Below are 23,228 nucleotides of genomic sequence, written 5' to 3' on the forward strand. Positions count from 1 at the left end.
TTACCTCCTCCAGCCTGTCGAGTGCATCATTGAGTTTCCGCCTTCTATCCAAAGCCAACAACCAGACCTGCTGCCACTTACTAACGAGGAGGTTAGCACGTGGATTTTTTGTCTCAATGGTCTGCGTTGCAGGTGAATACAGAGCCCGTGCTGGGAATCTTTTCCCTACAAGAGAAGCCACACCACACAATCAATATAGTTTAGTGGTAGGATGATTTCAATTTGGGATTTGGCTTGATGTTTACACTTACAAAATGGGACCTCAGTTACTGACCATAATCATGGGACCCCACCCCAAAAGTAACAAACTTGGCAGACATGAGTCCCACAAAATTAAACTTCAAACGGATAGAGCAGCACCAAAACAATCTCAGCAACCATACAAGACCACATATGGCAAAGATGTAATTTTCTTTTCAAAAGTACTTAATTTGTAAAGCTTTGAGAAATCAATTTATAAAAAACACTTTCTATTGCTGAAGTACTGTATGCAGATGAAACACATCAACATGAAATTGCTGTTATTACTGTACACACTTCTTACATGCTTTTAACATTTAACTGAAAAGCTCTCAGAATCTAGAATAAACCATAGGGCTCAATTTATTCATTTCATATCATTCTGAAACCCACTTCCAATGTAATATAAGCTGATAATTAAATCAAATTAATAATAAAAACTTTGGGAGTATCATCTATGCAACAGGGTCCCCAATTAACATAAATTTGAACTTCCCGCTTTGATTTAACTCTTGTACTGCCTAGTTTCCGCTGGTTGGAGTGCATTGGAATACTCCCTATACTGAAGGGTAGGGTGGAGTGGTTCTTATTCTGCATTGTGTGTGACCTGGGGACTGCTTCATGCCAACACTGAATGCTGAGGGGGAAACTGTTCCATTTAGCACTATTAACATCCCTCACTTAGTTAGGCAAAAAAAAACCGGAGTGATCTTTTATTACATTTCTTGTGCTCCAAGGATCAGGTTAATATCACAGAAAATTGTGAATTATTGCTGAGTACAATCGCTGCTCATTCATTATTAGTCTCAATCCCAGTGCCAAAACAGGCTGGGTGACACTTTCGTATTCTGATCACCCCAACTCAAGATCTATCAAGTCATACCCTATGCCTTAACACCCACTGAAATAATGAGGACCTATTTCACATCTGTGAGTTTACATAACGTTGACCATAAACTATGGTAATTAACCTGCACTTGGCTAGCCAGACTGAGCGGGCTCTTTCTTTTTAACTCTTTTATGGGATGTGAGCATCACTGTCGAAGCCAGCATTTAGTGACCATCTCTAATTGCTCTTGGGAAGATGGTGGTGAGCCATCTTCTTCAACTGCTGAAGTCCATGTGTTGTAGGTACACCCACAGTGCTGTTAGAGAGTTCCAGGATTTTGACCCAGCAACAGTGAAGGAATAGTAATACAGTCCCACGTTAGCATGGTGGGTGACTTGAAAGAGAACTTGTAGGAGGGGGTGTTCCCATGTATTTGCTGCCCTTGTCCTTCCAGGTGGTAGAGGTGGCAGGTTTGGAACGGGCACTGGTGAGTTCCTGCAGTGCATCTTGTAGATGGTACACACTGCTGCTACTGTGGTGGAGGGAGTGTAGGTTTAAGATGACAGATGTGGTGTCGATCAAACGGGCACTTAGCCCTGGATGGTATCAAGTATCTTGAGTGTTGTTGGAGCTGCACTCAGTCAGGCAAGTAGGGGGTACCTCTGTCACATGACTGACTTGTGCTTTGTAAATGGTGGACTGTCTGTGGGGAGATCATCCTTCAACTTTCAACCCTGGTTCAATGAAGAGTGCAGGAAGGCATGCCAACAGCAGCACCAGGCACACCTAAAAATGAGGTGCCAATCTGTTAAGGCTACAAAGCAGGATTATATGGATTCTAAACAGTGGAAGCAACACGTGATAGACAGAGCTAAGCAATCCAAAATCCAACAGATCAGATCAAAGCTCTACAGTCTTGCCACATCCAGTCATAAGCGATGATGGATAACTGAACAACTAAGTGAAGGAGGATGGTGGGAAGACAGGCTTGTAAAATAGGTACTCACCCCCCACTGCCACCACTACCCTCCACCTTGTCTGACCTCAGCCTCAGCAGTGAGCCTGCTGGGTTGCACACTTGGTGTGGGCATCTCTTGTCGTGGGTTAAATCCCAGCAACAAAAGGGGGTGGCCCTTAAATGGCCATTAACTTTGCCACTTGAGGACTTTAATTGGCCCACAGGTGGACAGGCAACACAACTCCACCCTGTTGCTGGTAAAGTTGCAGCAGGGGGTAGATGGGTTGGCACAGAGAATGTCGCCCATGGCATGATGCCCAACTTTATGGCACCCCTCCCCCCAACCTGCCAACCCACCCCGAAGGGGTTGTAAAATCCAGCGCATTAACTTAACTTCTCTGGCCACAGATGCTACCTGAACTATTGCGTATTTCCAGCATTTCCTGTTTTTATTTCAGATTTCCAGCATCTGCAGTATTCTACATTTGTGCTGAGGAACGGACAGCTCTGCGAACAGTGACCCAAATCTGCTCCAATCTGCAGCATCATCACATTGGACCAAAATTTCCTATGGCATGGCACCTGCCATTAATGAGACTTGCTCATGGCTGTTTCGGTTTTTTAATTTTTTTGCAAAACAAGTTGTTGAAAATGCAAATTAGTAACATTGCGGAGAGGGAAACTGGGCATCTGGGAACTGAGTGAACAAAGCAAGCAACTGTGTATCTCTTCCACCAATCAGACTGAAGGACTTGCGAAACTTCACATTTTTTTTAATCTTCAGGGACAATTAAAATCTGGGGGACTGAGACTCCGCACTTGTAATAGTTCATTTTCAATGCTAGTGAGATTGACTGCTGGTAATGACCCCTTAGCACATCATTAAAAGAGTACCCAGATGTGAAAATTCTACTTTCTGTGAGAAGTTTACTCCATATGTAATGCACACATACAGCAACAGATGCCATTAAGTATATTCCAATGGTGGGCCAGACAGGGAGATGCCACTTTCACAAAACTAATTGCAGAATGGCACAACTGGGACACCAACTTTGCTTTAATCTTGTCTCTGCCTCTTATTGAAGTCGCTGTACAATTTAAATAATGGCAAATGTCATTAGCTTCACTGTTATATTGACAGGAAAATCCTGGCCCATTATTTTATTTCATGTTACATTCAAGCCCAAAATGGAAGTCACTGAAAATGAGCAGATGCTACAACATAAGATTATTTAGATGGAAACTCGATCACCACTTACTTGACCTTCCTTTATCAATGACAGGAATTTGGGACGCAATCTGGGTTGGCTCTGCAGCTTTCCTCTTGTATGTTTTTGTTACTTTATCCACATCTGGCTGCTTTCTGGTCATTTCCTCCATGAAAGACTAGGGTTAAAATATCTTATTTATTAAAATATAATGGCATTATTAGCAAGAGAACCTTTCTCCCCTCTCAATATTCTTCCCTCTTCTTATATAGGAGTAATGTTCTACTTCTCTGTCTCCATTTCTGGGGATAGGCTAACAATTAATCTTCACTACTAGCCCGTGAGATCCAACAGCTGCCTTGACTAAATTTCCTCGCACCGTTTCTTGCAAGGATCCATTCCATTCTTCTGGTTTCTCCGCCTCTACTGCATCCATCTGTTGAGATGATGCAACCTTCCATATCAGTGCTTCCGATATGTCTTTTTCTTTAACCAAGGAACCCCCCCACCCCAGCATGGTTAACAGGGCCCTCGACCATGTCTGATCCATTTCATGCATTCTGCTCTCACCCCTTCCCTCCCTCCCAAAACCCTTGTCCTCACTTTCCACCCAACCAGCCTCTGTATTCAACAAATCATTCTCCGCCATTTCAACTACTTCTAGCTTGATGTCACCACCAAACACATCTTCTCCTGCCCTCCCCTTTCAGTATTCTGTAGGGATCTTTCCACTCTGCCATTAGTTTTGTTCCCTAATCCATTCCTAAATCACCTCCAACACCCCTCCCTTTCCTACAGCACCACTGCGTGCAAGTGGAGGAGATGCAACACCTGCCCTTTTACATGTTCCCTTCTCACTGTCCAAGGCTCCAAATACTCCTTCCAAGAAAAACACTGATTTACTTGTACTTCATCATATTTAGTATACTGTATTTGTTGCTTAAAATGTGGCCTCCTCTACATTGGGGAAACCAAATGCAGACTGGGTGACTGCTTTGTGGAACATATCTGTTCAGTCCACACTCATGAACCTGAGCTTCTTGTTGCTTGTTATTTGAATTCTCCACCTTGCTCCCTTCTCTGACCTTTCTGTCCTTGGCCTGCTACAGTGTTCCAAACTCAAGGAACAGCATCTCATTGCTCAACTTGGCACACTATAGCCTTCTGGACTTAACATTGAGTTCAACAATTTTAGATCTTAACCTCTGTCTCTATTACATTCCATAGTTTTTTTTGCTGGTTTGGTTTTTTCACGCTTATTTACTTTACATTCTGAAGCTGTTATCCAGCTCCTCACACTTCATGTCGACATGTCTTTTGTTTCTTTACTATATCCATCACCACTCCCTAGGGCTTTTGTCATTTAACCTATCCAGCCTCCAACCTATAACAGACCTTCCCTTTTGTTCTTACTCCCCTTCCACTGGTTGAAAAGCCTATTACATTCCTACCGTTCCTCAGTTCTGATGAAGTGTTATCAGCCTGAAACGTTAACTCTGTTTCTCTCCACAGATGCTGCCATAACTTGCTGAGTACTTTCAGCATTTTCTGTTTTTATTGCATATTTCCAGCATCAGGAGTATTTTGCTTTTGTAAGGTTACACATGGTGGGTTAGGTGCAGCTGTACATCAGCAACTCATTCAAGAGGCTAGTCTTCACATATGAGCCTAAATTGTGATTGCTATCAAACTACCTGATCACAGGGAATAGGAGTCGATTCACTATTTCCCAGCCAAATCCTGCTCTTATTGGACATCCACACATACTTGTTCCAACAAGCATGCCTGCATGGGAAGACACTTTGGAAGATTTTGCCCCTCTCCAACTCAATTAGACAGATTAAATGACAAAAGCAGAAGCAGACTACATAACTGAGCACAGCCTAGATTTCGAAGCTTTGACATTCCTGAACTGTATGTCTCAGCTTCACTTCCTAGAGACTACCAAGGAACTCTCATATAATAAATGAAGAGGAATACTGCAATGTGTCAGCCAGGTGAAATGTATATAAATTTTTATACTCTTTTCTAAACGTCTAGTGTAGGCATCTGAATATTATTACATGAACAAGCTCAGATTCCAATTTTAGTGACGATTACCTGGTGCTCAGCAATAAGTGTTTTGACTTCTTCAATCTCCTGTGGAAGTTGTTCTTGGTCTCTCTGGGTGAGTATTGTCTCTGCCCACTGTAACCAGCCTAACAGGTTCTCCAGTAACTCCTGATTAGCAATAACATCGGCAAGAGCTGCTTCAAGTCGCAGCTGATGCTGTTTAGCCCATGCAGTTACCTGATTTTTACATAAAAAAGAACAAAACATTTGTAAAAAATCTCTCAAGTTTGAAGTATTCTTTGGAAAGGTGCACTTTTCTTTTTTGCCCTTCTGCAACAGCACTTAAACAGTATTAACAAGCCAACGTACTTTGTGTTCAGAAAGCTGGGAGTCTGGTATATTGTGCTGTATAACATAAGAATGGAAAGGGAAATAACCGTTTAGCACATTGGCCCGGTCCTTCCACAAACCACATACAAAGCACTCACTGCAGCCTTGACAGGTTATCACAGTTATTAGGCATGCCTACAGCCCCCAAAGGTTGGTAACTATTTTCATCGCAAAAAGTTGAATCATCTGCCTCTGTTGTAGTTCCCTCATTGTGTTGATTACTGCAGCATTATCTGCTTGGAAGGGTTGGGGGCTGGGGGGGTGTGTGTGTGGTGGTAAGGAGAATGGTCTTCACTGTCACAATTCACCACACAGCAAGCTTCTTTTCTCGGCCAATGAGCAGAAGGGAATAACTCCAAAAAATATTGTCAAATTGCCCCACATCGCTCCTTCACACCTCTCAGCAGCATGCTGAAGAACAGCACTGGGAGTTTTCTGGGAGCAGGCTGCTCCTGGATCAATATACACACGAAGAATGGGGTGGAGAAGGACAAGGAAAAGTGAAGGCTAGAACTTGAACCATAGACACAACACTGCAGCAGGGAGAGATACTGAGAAAAGAGTATCTCCATATCAATATTATAAACACTTGTAGTAAAGGAATAGATTGCAACTAAGGAGTTAATATATTTCATAATGGTCTGGTGACTAAAGCCTAGAACAGTCCATTTTTCTGCCACATTTAAAAATGATTACGCAGCTACGCAGTTACATCTCTTGTTTGAAGTTAGTCACCTCTTCGAATCTGGCCTGGATTATTGTGATCCAATGCTTTATGGTTGTGATAGAGTCTGGATGGCAGATTGACAGGATAGCCTCTCCCACACCCACTGCCAAGTTCAGTTCAATCATCTTCTCATCCAGTTTCCTCACAACTCCTTTAAAAAAAGGAGAGCAAGTATTTCTCTTTTTAAGTGTCCCTATTTGGGGGATTGATTGTGCTCACCTCCCCAAATTACAAAAGGTGGGATTGCCACCAATGATTTCCACAAGGAGAAATAATCCTGGGTCTGGGTTGGGTGTGTAAAACAGACGGGCAAACCACTACTGAAACCTGCCTTTTAATTGCATGTACATCCTCACAGCATGTGTGTTTTATTATTCACATATGTGTGTGTGATATATATATGTAGTATATCTCCACATGGATATTATATCTACATGTAGTAAATGAATAAATTGCAACTAATGAGTTAATATATTTCATAATGGTCTGGTGACTAAAAGCCTAGAACAGTCCATTTTTCTGCCACATTTAAAATTGATTACACAGCTATGCAGTTACATCTCTGTTTGAAGTTAGTCACCTCTTCGAATCTGGCCCGAATTATTGTGATCCAATGCTTTATGGTTGTGATAGAGTCTGGATGGCAGATTGACAGGATAGCCTCTCCCATACCCACTGCCAAGTTCAGTTCAATCATCTTCTCATCCAGTTTCCTCCTAAACTCCTTTAAAAAAAGATAAAAGCAAGAGTCCAATCAGTCAACGGTGCCAGATTAAAGATCACCAGCTGCATTCATCAATAAAGCAATTTGGAATCCAAATTTTGCATTTTCAGATAAAATAGGATAATCTATACATATGCAGAAGACCAAATTTAGAAACAAGTTTCAGTGTTTATACTATTTCCATCACAGTGTATCTGCCGTGGCTCAGTGGTTGCACTCTTACCCACTGACTCACTCCAGCCACCTCAGCATTAAATATCTAGACTGACACAGCAGGGAGAGGGTGCTGTACTATTGGAGGTACCACCTATTGACTAAAAAATTAAACTGAGACCCCATCTGTCCTCTCAGGTGGACATAAAATGTCCCGCAACACTGTTTCAAAGTACAAGAGCAGGGCAGTTTGCCACAGGATCCTGGTGAATAATAATCCCTCAACCAACGCCATTAAAACAGATTATCTGATCATTATACATTGCCGTTTGTGGAATCTTGCTGTGCGCAAACTGACTGCCATGTTTTCCAACACTGTAACAGTGACTACACTTCAAAAAGGAGGATACTTCATTGGCTGTGAAGCTCTTTGGGACGTCCTGAAGTTGTGAGGGGCTCTATATATAGATGCAAACCTTTCTTTCTGCTGTCAGTCTTTATTCGCTGATTTCATTCAACTCTTCCAGTTGGGGCCTTAATTACTACAAGTAGTAATACTAGCACCAGCACAATGGGCCAAATGGCCTTCTGCTGTACTATAAGATTGCTGATTCAGTGCACAGTGCAAATCATAGCCACCATTAGTTATGTGCAAGAACGTAGTTTGCAATGTTGCTGTACTACCTACTGTGATAGACTCACTGCAGTACTGGGTAACTTTTTCAGTAATACAGTGGTGAAAGCTCCTTTGGGACCTTTTTAAGAATTTAGCCAATTAATGCAAAACCAGCCCAAAATTCAGACAATTTGCTGTGAGATTTCCCAATTTGCTCTCGCTCGTATTGCACTTTTTCCTTCACAAATCACTGAGTCACTGACATCTCAGCTTTGCTCTTCCTCCTGGCATAGAGGAGAATCACGCACCTTGTCAAGTGTGCTAATAAGGGCATCGGATTCGCAAACTGGTTTTACTGAATCAAATATTCTTTTTTGAAGAATAGTAAATAATTCAACATCGGCAAACCCACCCAGGCTGATGTTCTAATCCAAACCTTGGGCAGAGAGCAAAAAGAGTTTGGATTTCTACTCGCAAATAAGACACTGCATTGCAAAGCTCATGTGGTACCACCATGTCACCGATTTCTGCCATTGTTAACCACCCAGCACCTTCACACTATTTCTCCCCCACCAACAGCTTGTCAGAACTGGCTAAACATTTTAAAAGCACAAAAAGCTGGGTGTGCACAATGCTTACACACTGACTGGGGGAGGGTGGAGGGAGGTGGAATTCTCTGGCCCTGCTCACTGCTGGAATCGTCCAGTCCCGCTAAGAGTCAATGAATTGTAGCCTCATTTACTCCAAAAGCTTAACGCAATGTGCTCCCTGTTATCCAGGTCCCATCAAGGCTCATCAGGTATTAATGGACTTTTGGCTGGGCCGCTGAATCTCCCACGGCAGATCCTGCCACATGGGGCTGGAAAATCCTGGCCTGGGACAATGCTACATTTTCCAATGAGTTCTGGAAACTTGCAGAAGGTTAAATAATGAGATTTTAAGGGTTTTTAAAAAAGAGACTTTAAGGGTTAAACAATAAGGGGGTTTTATTACCAGCAGATACAAGGGTGGAAAATTCTAAACCAAATGCAAACATCCTTTGCTGGGACTAAAAAAAACAGCATTAATACATCCAAATCAGTGAAAGACTTCACCAGCCCTAAATGGAGGACCAAATTCCACTGACTCACTTTATACTCAATGTAGGCAAAACACACAGAGAAAGCTGGAAGCACTCAGGTCAGGCAGCATCTGTGGTAACAGAATATGAGGTAAGACGGGAACCTTCATGGGTCCTGGCTATCCCTGACCTTTTGTGGGATACATAGAACACTCTTTGTTCTAACCCTACTCGGGCCCCCTCCCTCATTGGTACATTGATGTGGTGCCTTGGTGCTGCTTCCGGTTCTCACATCAAACTGGAAAATTTTTATCAACTTTTTCAATTTTCACACTTCCTCAACTTCATGTGGTCCATCTCCACTCTTCCCTTCCTCAACTTCTCTATCTTTATTTCTAGGGGTAGGCTTAGCACAGTGACGCATACAGTTACCTTGTTTAAACTTCCTCCCAAGCTGCTTCCAGTATGAATTCTGTTCCATTCTCCCAATTTCTCCATCTACCGTTAACTCAGTTTTTCTCTCCATGGATACTGTCTGGCCAACAATTTCAGTTTTTTATTTCAAAATTCCAACATCTGAAGCATTTTGCTCCAATAAAGGTATGTTTAGCAAAAATCTCAATTGCCATGAGGCCTTTATTGGCCCCTTTATCTTCTGCTTTTCACCAGAGGGAGACAGGGAAAAACCCCAATTCCCTAATTAAAGAAAGACTTTGCATTTATATAGCACCTTATGTCCTCAGTTTATCCCAAAGCATTACAAATGGAACCTCACTATCATTATGAGCTACACAGATTTTCTGCAGCAGCAATTTAAGTTATGTCTGTAGCCTCATTTACTCCAAAATCTTAATGCATTGTGCTCCATTATTCAGGTCCTGTTAAGGCTCATTGGGTATAAATCATTTTAAAAGCTCATGTATCTGCTCAGCTTCTTTCCAACCTTATGCTGCTCTATAAGCCCACTGAGGGCCTCCTTGTCATCTGGAAGAACGCCATGGAAACGAAGGGTCTGTTCAGCTTCAGCCAACCACTCCAGCAACACATGAACAGCAGAGCGGAATTCCTCAGCCTGTAAGTGCAACATATATCTATCAAGACCAGTCACAACTTGGCAGCCACAAGTTAACATGGATTTTTAAATCATTTCAATTTTGAACAAGGACAGGATGGAAGAAAAATAAATGAATTTCAAGAAAGCTTGCTTCAAACTGAATGCAGAGTTGGCCAAGGGCTCAGGTGATTAAACGCACTGTCTTGGGTGAAACTTCAGGAAAGACTGGAGGTTCATTCTTTGGACAATAATAAAGTTAGCTGATCTCGGGGCAGTTGGGGTGTGACATTTGCCCTAGGTGCTCCTAGATTAAATAATGGACAAAACAAAAATCAGCTAAATTCAAGAAAGGGAAAATTATGGAAGACTATGGGGAAAGTGCAGGGCAAGTGGTACTATTTGAATAGTTCTTTCAAAGAGCTGACACAGACATAATGGGCCAAATGGAGTCTGAGTTGTAAGAATCTGATTCTATTGCTGCTACTCAGTGACCCCCCCAGTGGAAGTGTGTGGACATGCTTGGCAGTTGAGGACATGATCAGCGCTCACCTGTAGCGTCCTCTATGGAGAAGAAGCTAGTGAGCACACGCACACACACACATATACATAGAGACACACACACTTTCTTGGTTGACATGTAGTAAGTGACCACCTGGCTGACATGCTGAAGATTGGGTGACTCTCAAATAATGATGAGACTGCCCTCAGGAGGGCAGAAAAGCACGAAAGAAATTATTTTTCAATATAAAGAAAATGAAAAACTTTCATTTTATTGTATTCTAATTCACATGGAATCTTTTACCTGGTTCAGGGCTTGCTCCAGACGGGCTTGTTTACAGACAGAGAGCGCACACACAGTCTCCCAGCGAGTACTAAGCTCTTGCATTTGCACTTTGACCCAGGAGGAATCGTCACGACTGGCCTCCACCAGTTCACGGGCAGAGCGTTTGAGGGCCTGGACACCGCTGGTCCGTTTGCCCAGCTCCTTCTGGAACACCTGCAAAGAAAATGATTCTGTTCCATTATACATTCAGAGTGACTCTTCTGGATTGAACATCGTATCCTCAGCACAGTGCAATAGGGCCAGGGACATTGGGAACGGTTGCATAAATGGTATATGAAACGGAGCGATGCAGCCAGTGTCCCAAATACAACATGGACATTGTTGAAAAGTGAATGAATTTTATAAGAATTCTGGCATAGAAATAGGCCATTTGGCCCAACAGTTCCGTGACATTGTTTATGCTCTACTCAAGCCTCCACTCACTCTATCAGCATATCCTCTATTCCCTTTTCCCTCACTTTCCCATAAAGGTATCTATGCTACCTAGCTCTAGTCCTTGAACACCACCGTGTGTACTGACCACCCTTCTCCTCCCTCTCTACTTCAATCCCGCAACCATGCTTCCTGATTTTCACCACAGACACAGGTTATTCATTAGCACTGTGATACAAAATACAAATCTGCGATGCACACTAAGAATATTTCAGTCGACAGTTTGTCTTCTAAGATTGCTGAGTCTGTAAACCATTCCTAATTCAAAGTTCTCAATCTTATTTTCAAATCACCCAACTGTCTCAGCCATTTGTATCTCTGTAATCAGCTCCAGCTCCACAACCCTTCAAAATCTCTGTGTTCCTCATATCCTGGCCCCTTGTGCATCCCCGATTTTAATCACTTCAACAATGGGGTAGGCCATTTTTTTTATATATAAACTGACTTGGCCTTAATCTCTGGAATGCCTTCCCTAAACCTCGTCACTTTTCCATGTCTCTTTCCTCCTTTAAGAAACTCCTTAAAACTACTTTTCAACTGTCCTAATATCGCTTGTGGCTCAGCGTGGCCAACTTTGTTTGATAATCGCTCATGTGAAAGTGCCCTGGGACCTTAACTATGTTAAGGTGGCCATACAAATGCATACTGTTGTTGTCATGGGAGGGGTTTCTCAAATTTTAACTAGGATTAGGTTATTCGTGCTACCTGTACTAAAGCCAAAACAGCAGAGTACCCTGTGGATACAACAACCCCTCCAATCTGCACAAAAATGAACAGGATCTCTTCCCTGTGTCCACCTCATCTCGACGGTCCCTGTGAAACCAATCATAGAGAGATCGACAGTGGGAGTTTCCATCTGATCCGGCCTGATGTTGGGGAGGGTGGGGTAGCAAAGAGTGGGTGGCGTTTGGCCGGGGGCGGGGGGGGGGTGGAAATTGCTTTTGCTGGCACGCTCAGGATTTCATGGTTGATTTTTTAAGATATAAACATAGGGCCTACTGTCCTTTCTGTAGGTACCATGCTTTAAAAGATCTAAAGTAAAATTTCATGTACATCCACTGGTAAATGTGAGCCATCTGAGTTTGGACTTTGAGCAGCAACTGAAAATAAAGTTTCGGAGACAGACACAATACACTGACCAAATTAACTTGTTGAATAAAGCACAAGCGAGTCACTCAGGGGAGATCTGGACTCTGTAAATTATCTTGGATGTATTATTTCAGACAATCACAATGTAATTTGTAGGACTTGGTGGGAGGTGGAAAATAAGAGGGAGCTTTTCAGGGTTTAACTTTGACAGAAGCAGTTAACATTACCTTGTGAGCATCAATCAGGTTCATCACCAGGTCAATGTCCCCATGCACTGGCTGATCTTCAGCCAGCATGGGCTCAATCTTGTACAGCCAATCAATGAGAGCTTGCAAGGCATCTGTAAACTGGCCTGAGAAAAGCAGCGCTTCCTCCAATTTGTTCTGTCTGAAATGGAAACACAGAAAGTATACACTCAAGATTAGCCAGTGACAGACATATCTGAATCATCTTCAAACTTAAACACAGACACAAGGTTGGGTTGCTAGTTTGAAAATTCACTCCTGTTGCCTCGAGCAACACTTGCAACATGGCTGCAAAAATATTTGTTAACAAGTGTGAACGTCCAGGAGTGATGCTAATTAAAAATCTAAACCTTAGGCTCTGAATCGGTCACTGTCTTAAGGCCAGGTGTGACATTAAGCAACACAGTCCAGGAAGATCCAAGAACCTAACTCCAGACCTTGCTGATGGAATACCTCAGCCAGGTTCGAAGGTGGGATCCTGGAATTGGTCTCCATGATCTTGAGCAGGGAAGGAGTTTTCACTCTCAAAAACAATCCATAGTGGTCCTTGTGGTGAAGTGCACATTCAGAGTGGACGTGGATCAAATGCAATCTCCAGGGTCTTGTGAAGAACTCCTACTTGGGTGGGACAACTGGAAGTTTCCTACTCACATAAGGAACAATATTTCAGCAATATTACTGAAAACTTGTGCTCCAGAACTTTCTGCAGCCCTAGCCAAGCTGTTCCAGTACAGCTACAACACTGACATCTACCCAGCTAGGTGGAAAATTGCCCAGGTATGTCCTGTACATAAAAAGCAAGACAAATCCAACCCGGCTAATGTCCCATCAGTCTACTGTCCATCATCAGTAAAGTAATGGAAGGGGTCATCAAAAGTGCTATCAAGTGGCACTTGCTTAGCAATAATCTGCTCACTGATGCCCAGTTTGGGTTCCGCCAGGGCTACTCAGCTCCTGACCTCATTATAGCCTTGGTTCAAACATGGAAAAAACAGCTGAACTCCCGAGGTGAGAGTGACTGCCCTTGACGTCAAGGCTGCAATTGACAGAATGTAGCCCTGGCAAAACTGGAGTCAATGGGAATCAGGGGGAAAACTCTCCGCTGGTTGGAGTCATACCTAGCACAAAGGAAGATGACTGTGGTTGTTGGAGTAAGTCATCTCAGCTCCAGACATGACCGCAGGAGTTCCTCAGGGTAGTGGCTTCAGCCCAACCATCTTCAGCTGCTTCATCAATGAACTTCCTTCCATCATAAGGTCAGAAGTGTGGATGTTCACTAATGATTGCACGATGTTCAGCACCATTTGTGACTCCTCAGATACTGAAGTAGTCCATGTCCAAATGCAGCAAGACATGTCCCCCAAGTCTGGATGTTGTCCAAGTGGCAAGTAACATTCGTGCCACACAAGTGTCAGGCAATGACCATCCCCAATAAGAGAGAATCAACCATCGCCCCTTGATGTTCAATGGCAATACATCACTGGAATCTCCCAATATCAACATCCTGGAGGTTACCATTGACCAGAAACTGAACTGGACTAGCCATATAAATTCTGTGGTTATAAAAGGTCAAAGGCTAGGAATTGTGTGATGAGTAACCCATCTCCTGACTCCCCAAAGCCTGTCCACCATCTACAAGGCACAAGTCAGGAGTGTGAAGGAATACTCTCCACTTGCCTGGATGAGTGCAACTCCCACAACACTGAAGAAGCTGGACACCATCCATAGCAAAGCAGCCCACTTGATTGGCACCACATCCACAAACATTCGCTCCCTCCAACTCCGATGCACAGTAGCAACAGTGTGTACCCTCAAAAGATGCACTGCTGCAATTCACCAAGGCGCCTTAGACAGCACCTTCCAAACCCAAGACCACTACCACCTAAAAGGGCAAGGGCAGCAGATAGATAGGAACACCACCACCTGGAAGTTCCTCTCCAAGTCATTCATCATCCTGACTTGGCAATATATCGCCGTTCCTTCATTGTCACTGGGTCAAAATCCTGGAACTCCCTCCCTAACAGCGTTGTGGGTGTACCTACATCACATGGACTGCAGCGGTTCAAGAAGCTCACCACCATCTTCTCAAGGGCAATTACAGATGGACAATAAACGCTGGCCCAGCCAGCCACATTGTGGAAATGAATTTAAAAAACTGTTTATCATACAGTCAATGGGCAGAAGTTTCAAGTTCCTCAGGAGGAAAAAATGGGCAATGTAAGATCGCCTGCCCATTATACACTCTGCCATTGGAAGGTAAATCAAGTGTGGCATGTAATGGGCAGCCAATCCCCTAACTGCTCCCAACTACAACCCCACCCCCTGATTTTTCAATGCATCAAACTTGTAAGCTCCGACTACTATGTTCAGGAGTGGGTAAAATTATGGGAAAATTAACTGATTCAGTTGGTGTTGTAGACTTTTTTTTATACATTCATGTGATGTGGACGTCGCTAGCATTTATCACCCATCCGTAATTGCCCTTGAGAAGGTGCTGGCAGGCTGCCTTCTTGAACCGCTGCAGTCCCTGGTACACCCACAGTGCTATTAGGGAGGGAGTTCCAGGATTTTGACCCAGTGACAGTGAAGGAACGGCAATATATTTCCAAGTCAAGATGATGAATGACTTGGAGGGGAACTTCCAGGTGGTGGTGTTCCCATCTATCTGCTGACTTTGTCCTTCTAGATGGCAGAGGTCATGGGTTTGGAAGGTGTTGTCGAAGGAGTCTTGGTGAAGTCCTGCAGTGCATCTTGTAGATGGTACACACTGCTGCTACTATGCATCGGTGGTGGAGGGAATGAATGTTTGTGGGTGTGGTGCCAATCAAACAAGCTGCTTTGTCCTGGATACCACTGACCATCAAGGGGCGATGGTTGGATTCTTTCTTGTTGGAGATGGTCATTGCCTGACACTTGTGTGGTGCAAATGTTACTTGCTGCCGGTTAGCCCAAGTCTGGATATTGTCCAGGTCTACCTGCATTTGGACATGGACTGCTTCAGTATCTGAGGAGTCGCGAATGGTGCTGAACATTGCGCAATCATCAGCGATAACCCACACTTCTGACCTTATGATGGAGGGAAGGTCGTTGATGAAGCAGCTGAAGATGGTTGGGCCTAGGACACTACCCTGAGGAACTCCTGCAGTGATGTCCTGGAACTGAGACAATTGACCTCCAACCATCTTCCTATGTGCTAGGTATGACTCTAACCGGCAGAGAGTTTTGCCCGATTCCCATTGACTCCAGTTTTACTAGGGCTCCTTGATGCCACACTGCCTTGATGTCAAGGGAAGTCACTTGTCCACATTTGAACCAAGCTGCAACGAGGTTGTAAGACCGCAAAGAATGAAATCATAATCTTATGAATCCTGGAGTCAAAATTACGGTCTTCTATATTTAGTGGGTTTTTTCTGGATACAGGATTAGTCTGCACGGTTTTCAATCTATAACTGAGCAGTTTGTTTTGTCAGCAATTATCTATTGTACACATGTCTTTGATGGATGGCATTCACCAAAGGACATTTAAGTGACCTATTACTAAAATTTAGCTCATACTATGAGACTACCGGGACATATCTTAAAATTCAACATTACTCTGATGTTACTTATTTCATATGAACCACTTCATAATATCAGAAAAAAATATACATTACAGAACATGAGAACTTTTGCCTCAGTCACTTTTGGAACATATCATCTTCAATTGCAATAGGAAACAGCTTTAAGTACTTGGCATCAACTATTATGGTTGTTAAACAGGAAGGAATCATTAATTGCAAACATTTTATGAATGGGATACTAATTCCACTTGCATTTTAAAAATGAACTTGGAGAACTGCACAATGTAATCCAGACCTGTAATTTTAATGCAGAGCAATGTGATAGCAATTGAATTAGAAGCTTAAGCAAAATAGACACTCCATTCATTGTCCGTTTGGAGCCATCAGTATGGAAATAACTCAGTGTTACCTTTGGTACTTTAAACTTTAACCTCTAATATAGCAGGGTCACAATTGCTTCATTTTCACCGTCATCTTTCGTGCTCGCAAGTATTTTGCGTATGTTTACTTGTGATACTTTGCAAATCGCATAACCAAGGACAAAGTACATTTAACACATGACATGGCAGAGTTTAGATTAAGTAGACTGAAGAAACCACTACCCATTCAACCAATTGCTACCATGTCACCTGAGGCCAGTCAGATCCCAGACCAACTCTGTACAATCATTCTAATGTGCAGTTTTGTGACTGAATTAATCATATTTTACTAAAACTATTAGTGCATATGATGGTTCCTCATCCATCCCACTATTTACCCTGAAAAATAAAATATCACACAAATAACACAAAAAAATTACAAACACAAATTGCAAGTTCAGCTGCAAATGTTGTAATTCCCTCTTCCAATTCCTTTGTTATCTTTCTCTCTCCATGACACAATTTAACAGTTTTGAACCTATATCCCCTCCTCCTCCATATTCAGGGCCAATATCCTGAAGCCTGATGTGAACAGCATAAATGCAACAAACCAAAGTTACAAATATGCTGATGACAACATCCCTTCCCATCTCCCATTGCCATCTGCAGTGGTTTTACAATCCCCCAAGCTAACCCTCCTGCAGGTCTCCGCCAGCACAACCTTCACTGTGACACCATCATTCAGTTACCAGCTCCCATGCTTGGACCTGACTGCCTCTGCTGCGCACTGATTCTCGATTCACTGGGCCGGGAAAGAAAAAGAGAGTGAAAAAGCAGAAAAAATAGGTAAAAGGAAACAAGCAAACAACCAGGCATAAGTTTAAAGAAAGAATTACAGAATGGAAGAGTAGCAGAGAAATAGTTACACGGAAAGCTATTAACTTTTTTTTAATGAATAGGTGCAGGAGCACGAAACATCGGCCGAGATTTTCCGGCCCCTGTCACGGGCGGGACATGCTGCGGGCAAGACCTCGCCCCAGCCAGAAGTCCAGTGACTTGCGGCGGGACCGGAAGATCCCGGCGGCGGACAGGTGCGGAAAATCCCGCCCATCAACTGGTTTTACTTTGAACTCAGAGTGGACCCCGCTGTGACATTAGCAGATATGCGACAGTGACAGCATCAGTCAGTGGTTTCTGGAGACAATACTGGAAAAGGAAATACAATGAAGCAGAGATGGGCACCGCACTCAGGACAAAGTCCGAGGCTGGTACCACGGATTTTATTTAAACTGAGGCAGATACTCAGGCTTGTTTAGGTCAGGTAGAAAAACTAAAACAAACATAGGGTTCTTAGTAACTGCCAACCTTGAAAGAAAGATTTCATCTGTGAAAGATTTCATGGGGCATGGCACATACCAGCGACTATAAATCAGTGAGTTTGTGATCTATGAACAGGGATGTAAAGGTGCTTCAGCCAAACAAATTCCTGAAAACAGGATCCAAGAGCATACTAAGAATCTGCAGCAAAGTGGTCAAATATTCTTACTGATAGCTACACTGGAGGGTGCCCATGATAGTTGCTTGTGCTGTGCTTGATCTAAGCACACCCAAAACAATGCTCCAACTCCAAGGCTAACTTTGAAAAACACTCAGACCTAAAATCACAACTGAATTGTTCAGCTTTCAGCAGCTAAAATCGGACTTACAAATTTTCATGGTCCAAAAGGATATGAAACAGCCACATTTTTAAGCAAAACTTATACTAATACCAAAGCTTAATTTTACAACCTCCATTCCAATACTAAAAAGATATTCACCCAGCTCATTTTTGAAGAGTCAACTGACCTGGTAACAACCGCTTTTGATAGAATCCTGCTTTACGTAACTCAGGCTGAGAATGAGGGCTAGGAAGATGGGTAGGCTGGAGAGGCAGAAGAAAGAAAAGAGAATCTAATCTCTGAACCTCTGACAGTAATTCTGGCTGTTAGGCTGGCAGTCTGAAATCAACAAAACAAGTTCTGATTGAAACTATTTGTGGCACCTCAGAGGTGAGGAGCTCTTGAGTCAACAAATACCATTTTAAGCAGGTTGCTGGTCCAGCCAGGAAGAACTGAGATGAGATTTCAGTTGACCTCCACGAGCACACCCATTCTTGCAACCCACTCCACACCCCCACCCCACAGCCCCGACCATCCAACATTTCAAGAGCAGAGGCCCACTAACACAAGGAGTTAATCAAACACTTGAGGATGAAAGCTGGGGAAAGACTAGCTGAGCCTCAAACATCAGTGCCTCCAAATTCATCTGTTCCATTACCAAGTGCAACAATCATCAATATACCAGGAGATTACTTGGCTGTGCGATGGGTGGGTGGGAGGGAAGTGTTTAGTCACAATGCTTCAGCCATTATGGTATGAGGTAGGCTTGATGGACCAGTTGGCCAATGTTGCATATTGGTAGTATTTGATTATTCTCAGAATTTAAGTGTCTGTACTTGAGCTTATATTTAAACTGCAGTCCTAGGAGCATCAGACAATAATCTACTGCCTGCAGGCACAGAATGAAACAAAAGCTGACAAAAAAATTGCAAACCATATTCATCAAATACAATAGCAGGCATCAAAATGTGCTCAAAGCTGTAATCAGATCTCGACTAGTTTGCTTCAGTTGAGAGTGCCATTTGGAATCTTTGGACATGTAATAAAGTAATAAAAATGTAAAATGAGTTTTTTTTAAAAAGGTCAAGAAAAATGAAAGCTTCCTACATCATTTTCAAAGCAACTCATAAACAGAATCAACTGAAATTTAAGACGGCTGGTACTGAGGCCAAATGAACAAAATCGACTCAGGAACAATATAGCTGCAGAGAAGGAAGTGAGAATGTTTTAATTCTAAACCCTTTGTATATATTACGGTGGTGACCATATTTGAACCACACCTGTGAACTAAGCTAATTGGTTTTACCCTCAATTACATTAGTATAATCTATTTTCTAGAGAAAGTTTAAGATTAATTGGTAATGTCTCTTCTGCATTAGCAGTTTTATATACATATGTATGAGAGGTAATACTCCAACAATTATCACAACAGGACATCTTTGGCTAATTCTATTTATTGTCTTCCAATGAAAAATATTACAATCCTTCTTAACGGTCCAAACATTTCTGGCTCATTATAAACAATTCCTAGTGTGCTTATCATTAGATAACTAAATTTTCTTGTACTTCCACAATGGAATTTCTTCCCAAAGCAGCTGTAACAGACAGTAAGACAGACACTCACATTGTACAAGGGCAACATGGATAGCTGGTCATGATAGGGGGTTAAGTAATGACTTACAAAATGAGCAGGAACGTGAGGTCTACAAATGGGTCTTCCTAGTAAATCATCAACTCAACCACATGTTGATTAAATCAAAGATTCAACTTGCAGGCACTGAAGTATTTATATTTTGAAGGGGAGATTTCAAAGTCAGGCCTGAACTTGCACTGTATGTGGATATTTGTGGCCATTTTATAGCTTATGGGAAGGTTCACATGTTAACAACTCTTGGGGCAGGCAGCAATTTAACATCGCACAAAGACTCCACTCAGAAATGACAGCTTTTCTCACCTTTGAAACTTTCAAAGAGAAATTATATTTTAGCAACAAATTTTTTAGAGCAAGAGAAGGGATCAAGTAAGAACGAAAGTAAAGACACAGTATGACAAAACTAATTCCAATTCACATTCAAACCCTGTATTTAACATCTGAATGCCAACAGTAACTGCTGCCACGTTCGGGTATTTATTCACTGTTGTACTCAGGGGTAATGATTCCCAGTGTCATTTACTCTTGTTTCAAAGACAACCTAATGAGCTACTTTTGACTTGTAGCCAGATTCAGAAAGTGCAATTTCCTTTGGGTTCAACGCTTTCTGGGTTGATTTTGTTACCTTTCCACTGACTTTCCACACACCGTGTCCCACTTGTCCCTAAGCTCACTCAACATGTCATCGAGCTTCTGGTGGTCATCAGCCAAAGTTGTCTTCTCTTTTAAAGAGCGGCCAGTTCTTACTGTGGTGTCATACACGGAATGTTTTGCTCCAAGCGCTTTCTGGAACTCCTGTGTTTAGAAACAGATAAAGGCTGTGTTAAATGGAAAAACATTTCAATTGCCAACTGTCCCTTTTTCCTTTGAGTTGGCAGTTCAAAAATCCCGAAAATATAAAATGTCAATGAAACTTCTCCATAGAAGATAGAAACTATAATGTTACCACTGTTTATGGGACTTGACTGAGATGTTTGCATTTATAATCATTCTGGCTGCACTTGAAAAGTAGTTCATTGGTTGCCGGAAACATTCTAAAAATGTGAAAGGTAAATTATGAATGCAAATACCTTTTTCTATTTGAAACTATTAAAAAGTGGCAACCAGGCATCCAATGAAGATGGAAAGAAATAATTTGCATTTATATGGTGCTGTTTACAACCTCAGCACATCCAAAGCGCTTTACAGCCAATTAATGACTTTTGAACTGCAGTCATTGGAGTAATGTGGAAAATGCAGCAGCCAATTCGCACAACACTGATCCCACAATCAGCAATGTGATAATGCCTAGATTATCTGTTTTTGTGCATTGGCTGAGGGAGTTAGTTTAACATCTCATCTGAAAGATGTTTATGTGTATACATGGGTGATACTTGTGAGCCTAAAGTGAAATATTTGACATATATATTACCTTGTGATTTACAAGTTGCATTTTCACTTTGTCTGGATCATTAGCTATTTCAAGATCTGAGTCCAGGTTTTTTTCTGAATCCTCTAACCATTCCATCAGTTTCTTCCAGGCCTCTTGGAACTATTGCCAAATGATAAAAAAAATCAGCTACATTGAATTGTCTTAAAATGACATCCTATTTTACTTGAAAGATTCCTGTTATTTCCAGATTACACCATTTTATGCAAGATTTGAAAGAACAAACAATTAGCAGGAAAATTAGAATAACTTTGGCTAACAAATTTAAAAATATTCGAAAATTATAATCTGCAAGAGAAAACAATCCTATTACTTCATATTTTAATTCACTATTTCCTCTCCAGTTTATTTAATCTTCCTCCATGCCATGCTAAAAGATCAGATGTACAAGAAGTCAAACTGAAAGGTCAAACCAAAAGATCAAGCATACAAGAGATCAAACTGAAAGGCCGAATGAGGAGCCTGGTCCCAGGTTGCTATTGAGAGCAGCCTGATTAACTCATCCCGTGATTTTGCTTGTTTCCCTGTAGGCATCAAGTTTGTTTGATACTTTTCTCCTTCATTTCCCCAAAGATCCCTAAGAAGCAGGATGTTGGGTTTGGACTCCGATTCTGCTTCTGAACAGCCATCTGGCCTCTGCCTTTAAAATTCTTTCACTGCATGGATCCAAATAGGAAGTTAAGATGTGTGTAAACTTTTCAGGTTAAGTTTTCCATTAAGTAGCAAAGGTACTTCATGGGCTTTGCTTTTTGGCAATTGTGACTGCATCCATAGTCATAAACATAAGGTAGTCACTAATAAATCCAATAGAGAATTCAGAATAAACTTCTTTACCCAGAGAGTGGTGAGAATGTGGAAGTTGCTACCACGTGGAACGGCTAAGGCAAACAGCATAGGAGTATTTAAGGGAAAGCTAGATAATTGTGTGAAGGAGAAAGGAATAGAAGGTGATAAGGTTAGATGAAGAAAGTGGGAGGAGGCTTGCGATGAACTTTGGGTTGAACGACTTCACAACACAGAAACAGGCCAATGTAAAAACTGAAGCTGCAGAGAGCAAGAAGATCTCCTGCGTACTTCAGGGGCCAGTTAGTTAATGTTATAAGACCAAAGTGACAGCAGTTGATAACAAGGAACATTTAAACCCTATACTTCTAAACAACTTTAGGAGAACACACCTCTAAAAATTTTGATTTAATTACCACACATGTGGCAAAAACTGATATAAAAATGCTCACAGAGTTTGACATCAGAACTTTATCTTCTGCTGATACAATCACACACATTTTTTGCTTTGTTATTTTCTGTAATGACAAGTTCCTTTACCTGCTTAGCACGTTTCCTTGCATCATCTAGTCCTCTTCCTCTATCAACAGAACGCTGAACAACCTTCTCCCATCGAGCTTGAACACTGATCAGCAAATTCTTAATGAGTACCACATCCTGCTTCTGACTGAAGTATTTCAGGTGGGTCCCGGTCTTATCCAGTTCAATTATTTTTTCACGGTGCGAGTTGACCTCGTTGGCAAAAACCTGAAAATTTGGAAACGTGATAGCAAACACATTTATTCAATGTAAGAAAGATTAGTATGCTTTGATATTTCCAAATTTCTAAATGTCACTTCAGGCCAATTACCTTGTGTTCGTCAATCTGGAACATAATGGTGTCCAGAATAAGACTCGGTGATGAAGCTAAAGTCAAAGTTTGCTCTGCTTGGGTTAACCAGTTGATGAAATCTTGAAGCGAATTGTGGAACTCGGTGGCAAGATTGAGGGCCTCCTCCAACTTAACCTGCACACGACAAAATGGTTGTCAGCTGTTTTAACCTTAATGATTGCTACACATTCACTGAAAGCAATCATTATTCCTTCCCCAAATTACAATAGGGAAAGCTCTTCAAAATTCTGCCTGTGAGGCACCTTGAGATATCCTGAGGTTGAGAAAGGTGCTGT

The 23,228-nt window shown here is 42.1% G+C and overlaps 1 protein-coding gene across 4 annotated transcripts in view; it reads right to left on the reverse strand.

Moving 5' to 3' along the window:
• Positions 1-23,228, reverse strand: part of dst (dystonin) — a 576,136-nt gene that overhangs the window by 17,317 nt on the left and 535,591 nt on the right. For all 4 annotated transcript variants that reach the window (XM_041188904.1, XM_041188906.1, XM_041188907.1 and 1 more), the window contains 11 exons: positions 22,912-23,067; positions 22,602-22,808; positions 21,261-21,380; positions 20,475-20,644; positions 12,604-12,763; positions 10,814-11,008; positions 9,901-10,029; positions 6,985-7,128; positions 5,336-5,524; positions 3,287-3,413; positions 5-165 (listed from right to left, as the gene is read on the reverse strand). In XM_041188904.1, coding sequence (XP_041044838.1) covers positions 5-165; positions 3,287-3,413; positions 5,336-5,524; positions 6,985-7,128; positions 9,901-10,029; positions 10,814-11,008; positions 12,604-12,763; positions 20,475-20,644; positions 21,261-21,380; positions 22,602-22,808; positions 22,912-23,067 — 1,758 coding nt within the window. The remainder of the gene's footprint in view (positions 1-4; positions 166-3,286; positions 3,414-5,335; positions 5,525-6,984; positions 7,129-9,900; positions 10,030-10,813; positions 11,009-12,603; positions 12,764-20,474; positions 20,645-21,260; positions 21,381-22,601; positions 22,809-22,911; positions 23,068-23,228) is intronic.

This window comes from Carcharodon carcharias, chromosome 5 (assembly GCF_017639515.1).
Source record: "Carcharodon carcharias isolate sCarCar2 chromosome 5, sCarCar2.pri, whole genome shotgun sequence".
In the NCBI taxonomy this organism is placed as follows: Eukaryota; Metazoa; Chordata; class Chondrichthyes; order Lamniformes; family Lamnidae; genus Carcharodon; species Carcharodon carcharias.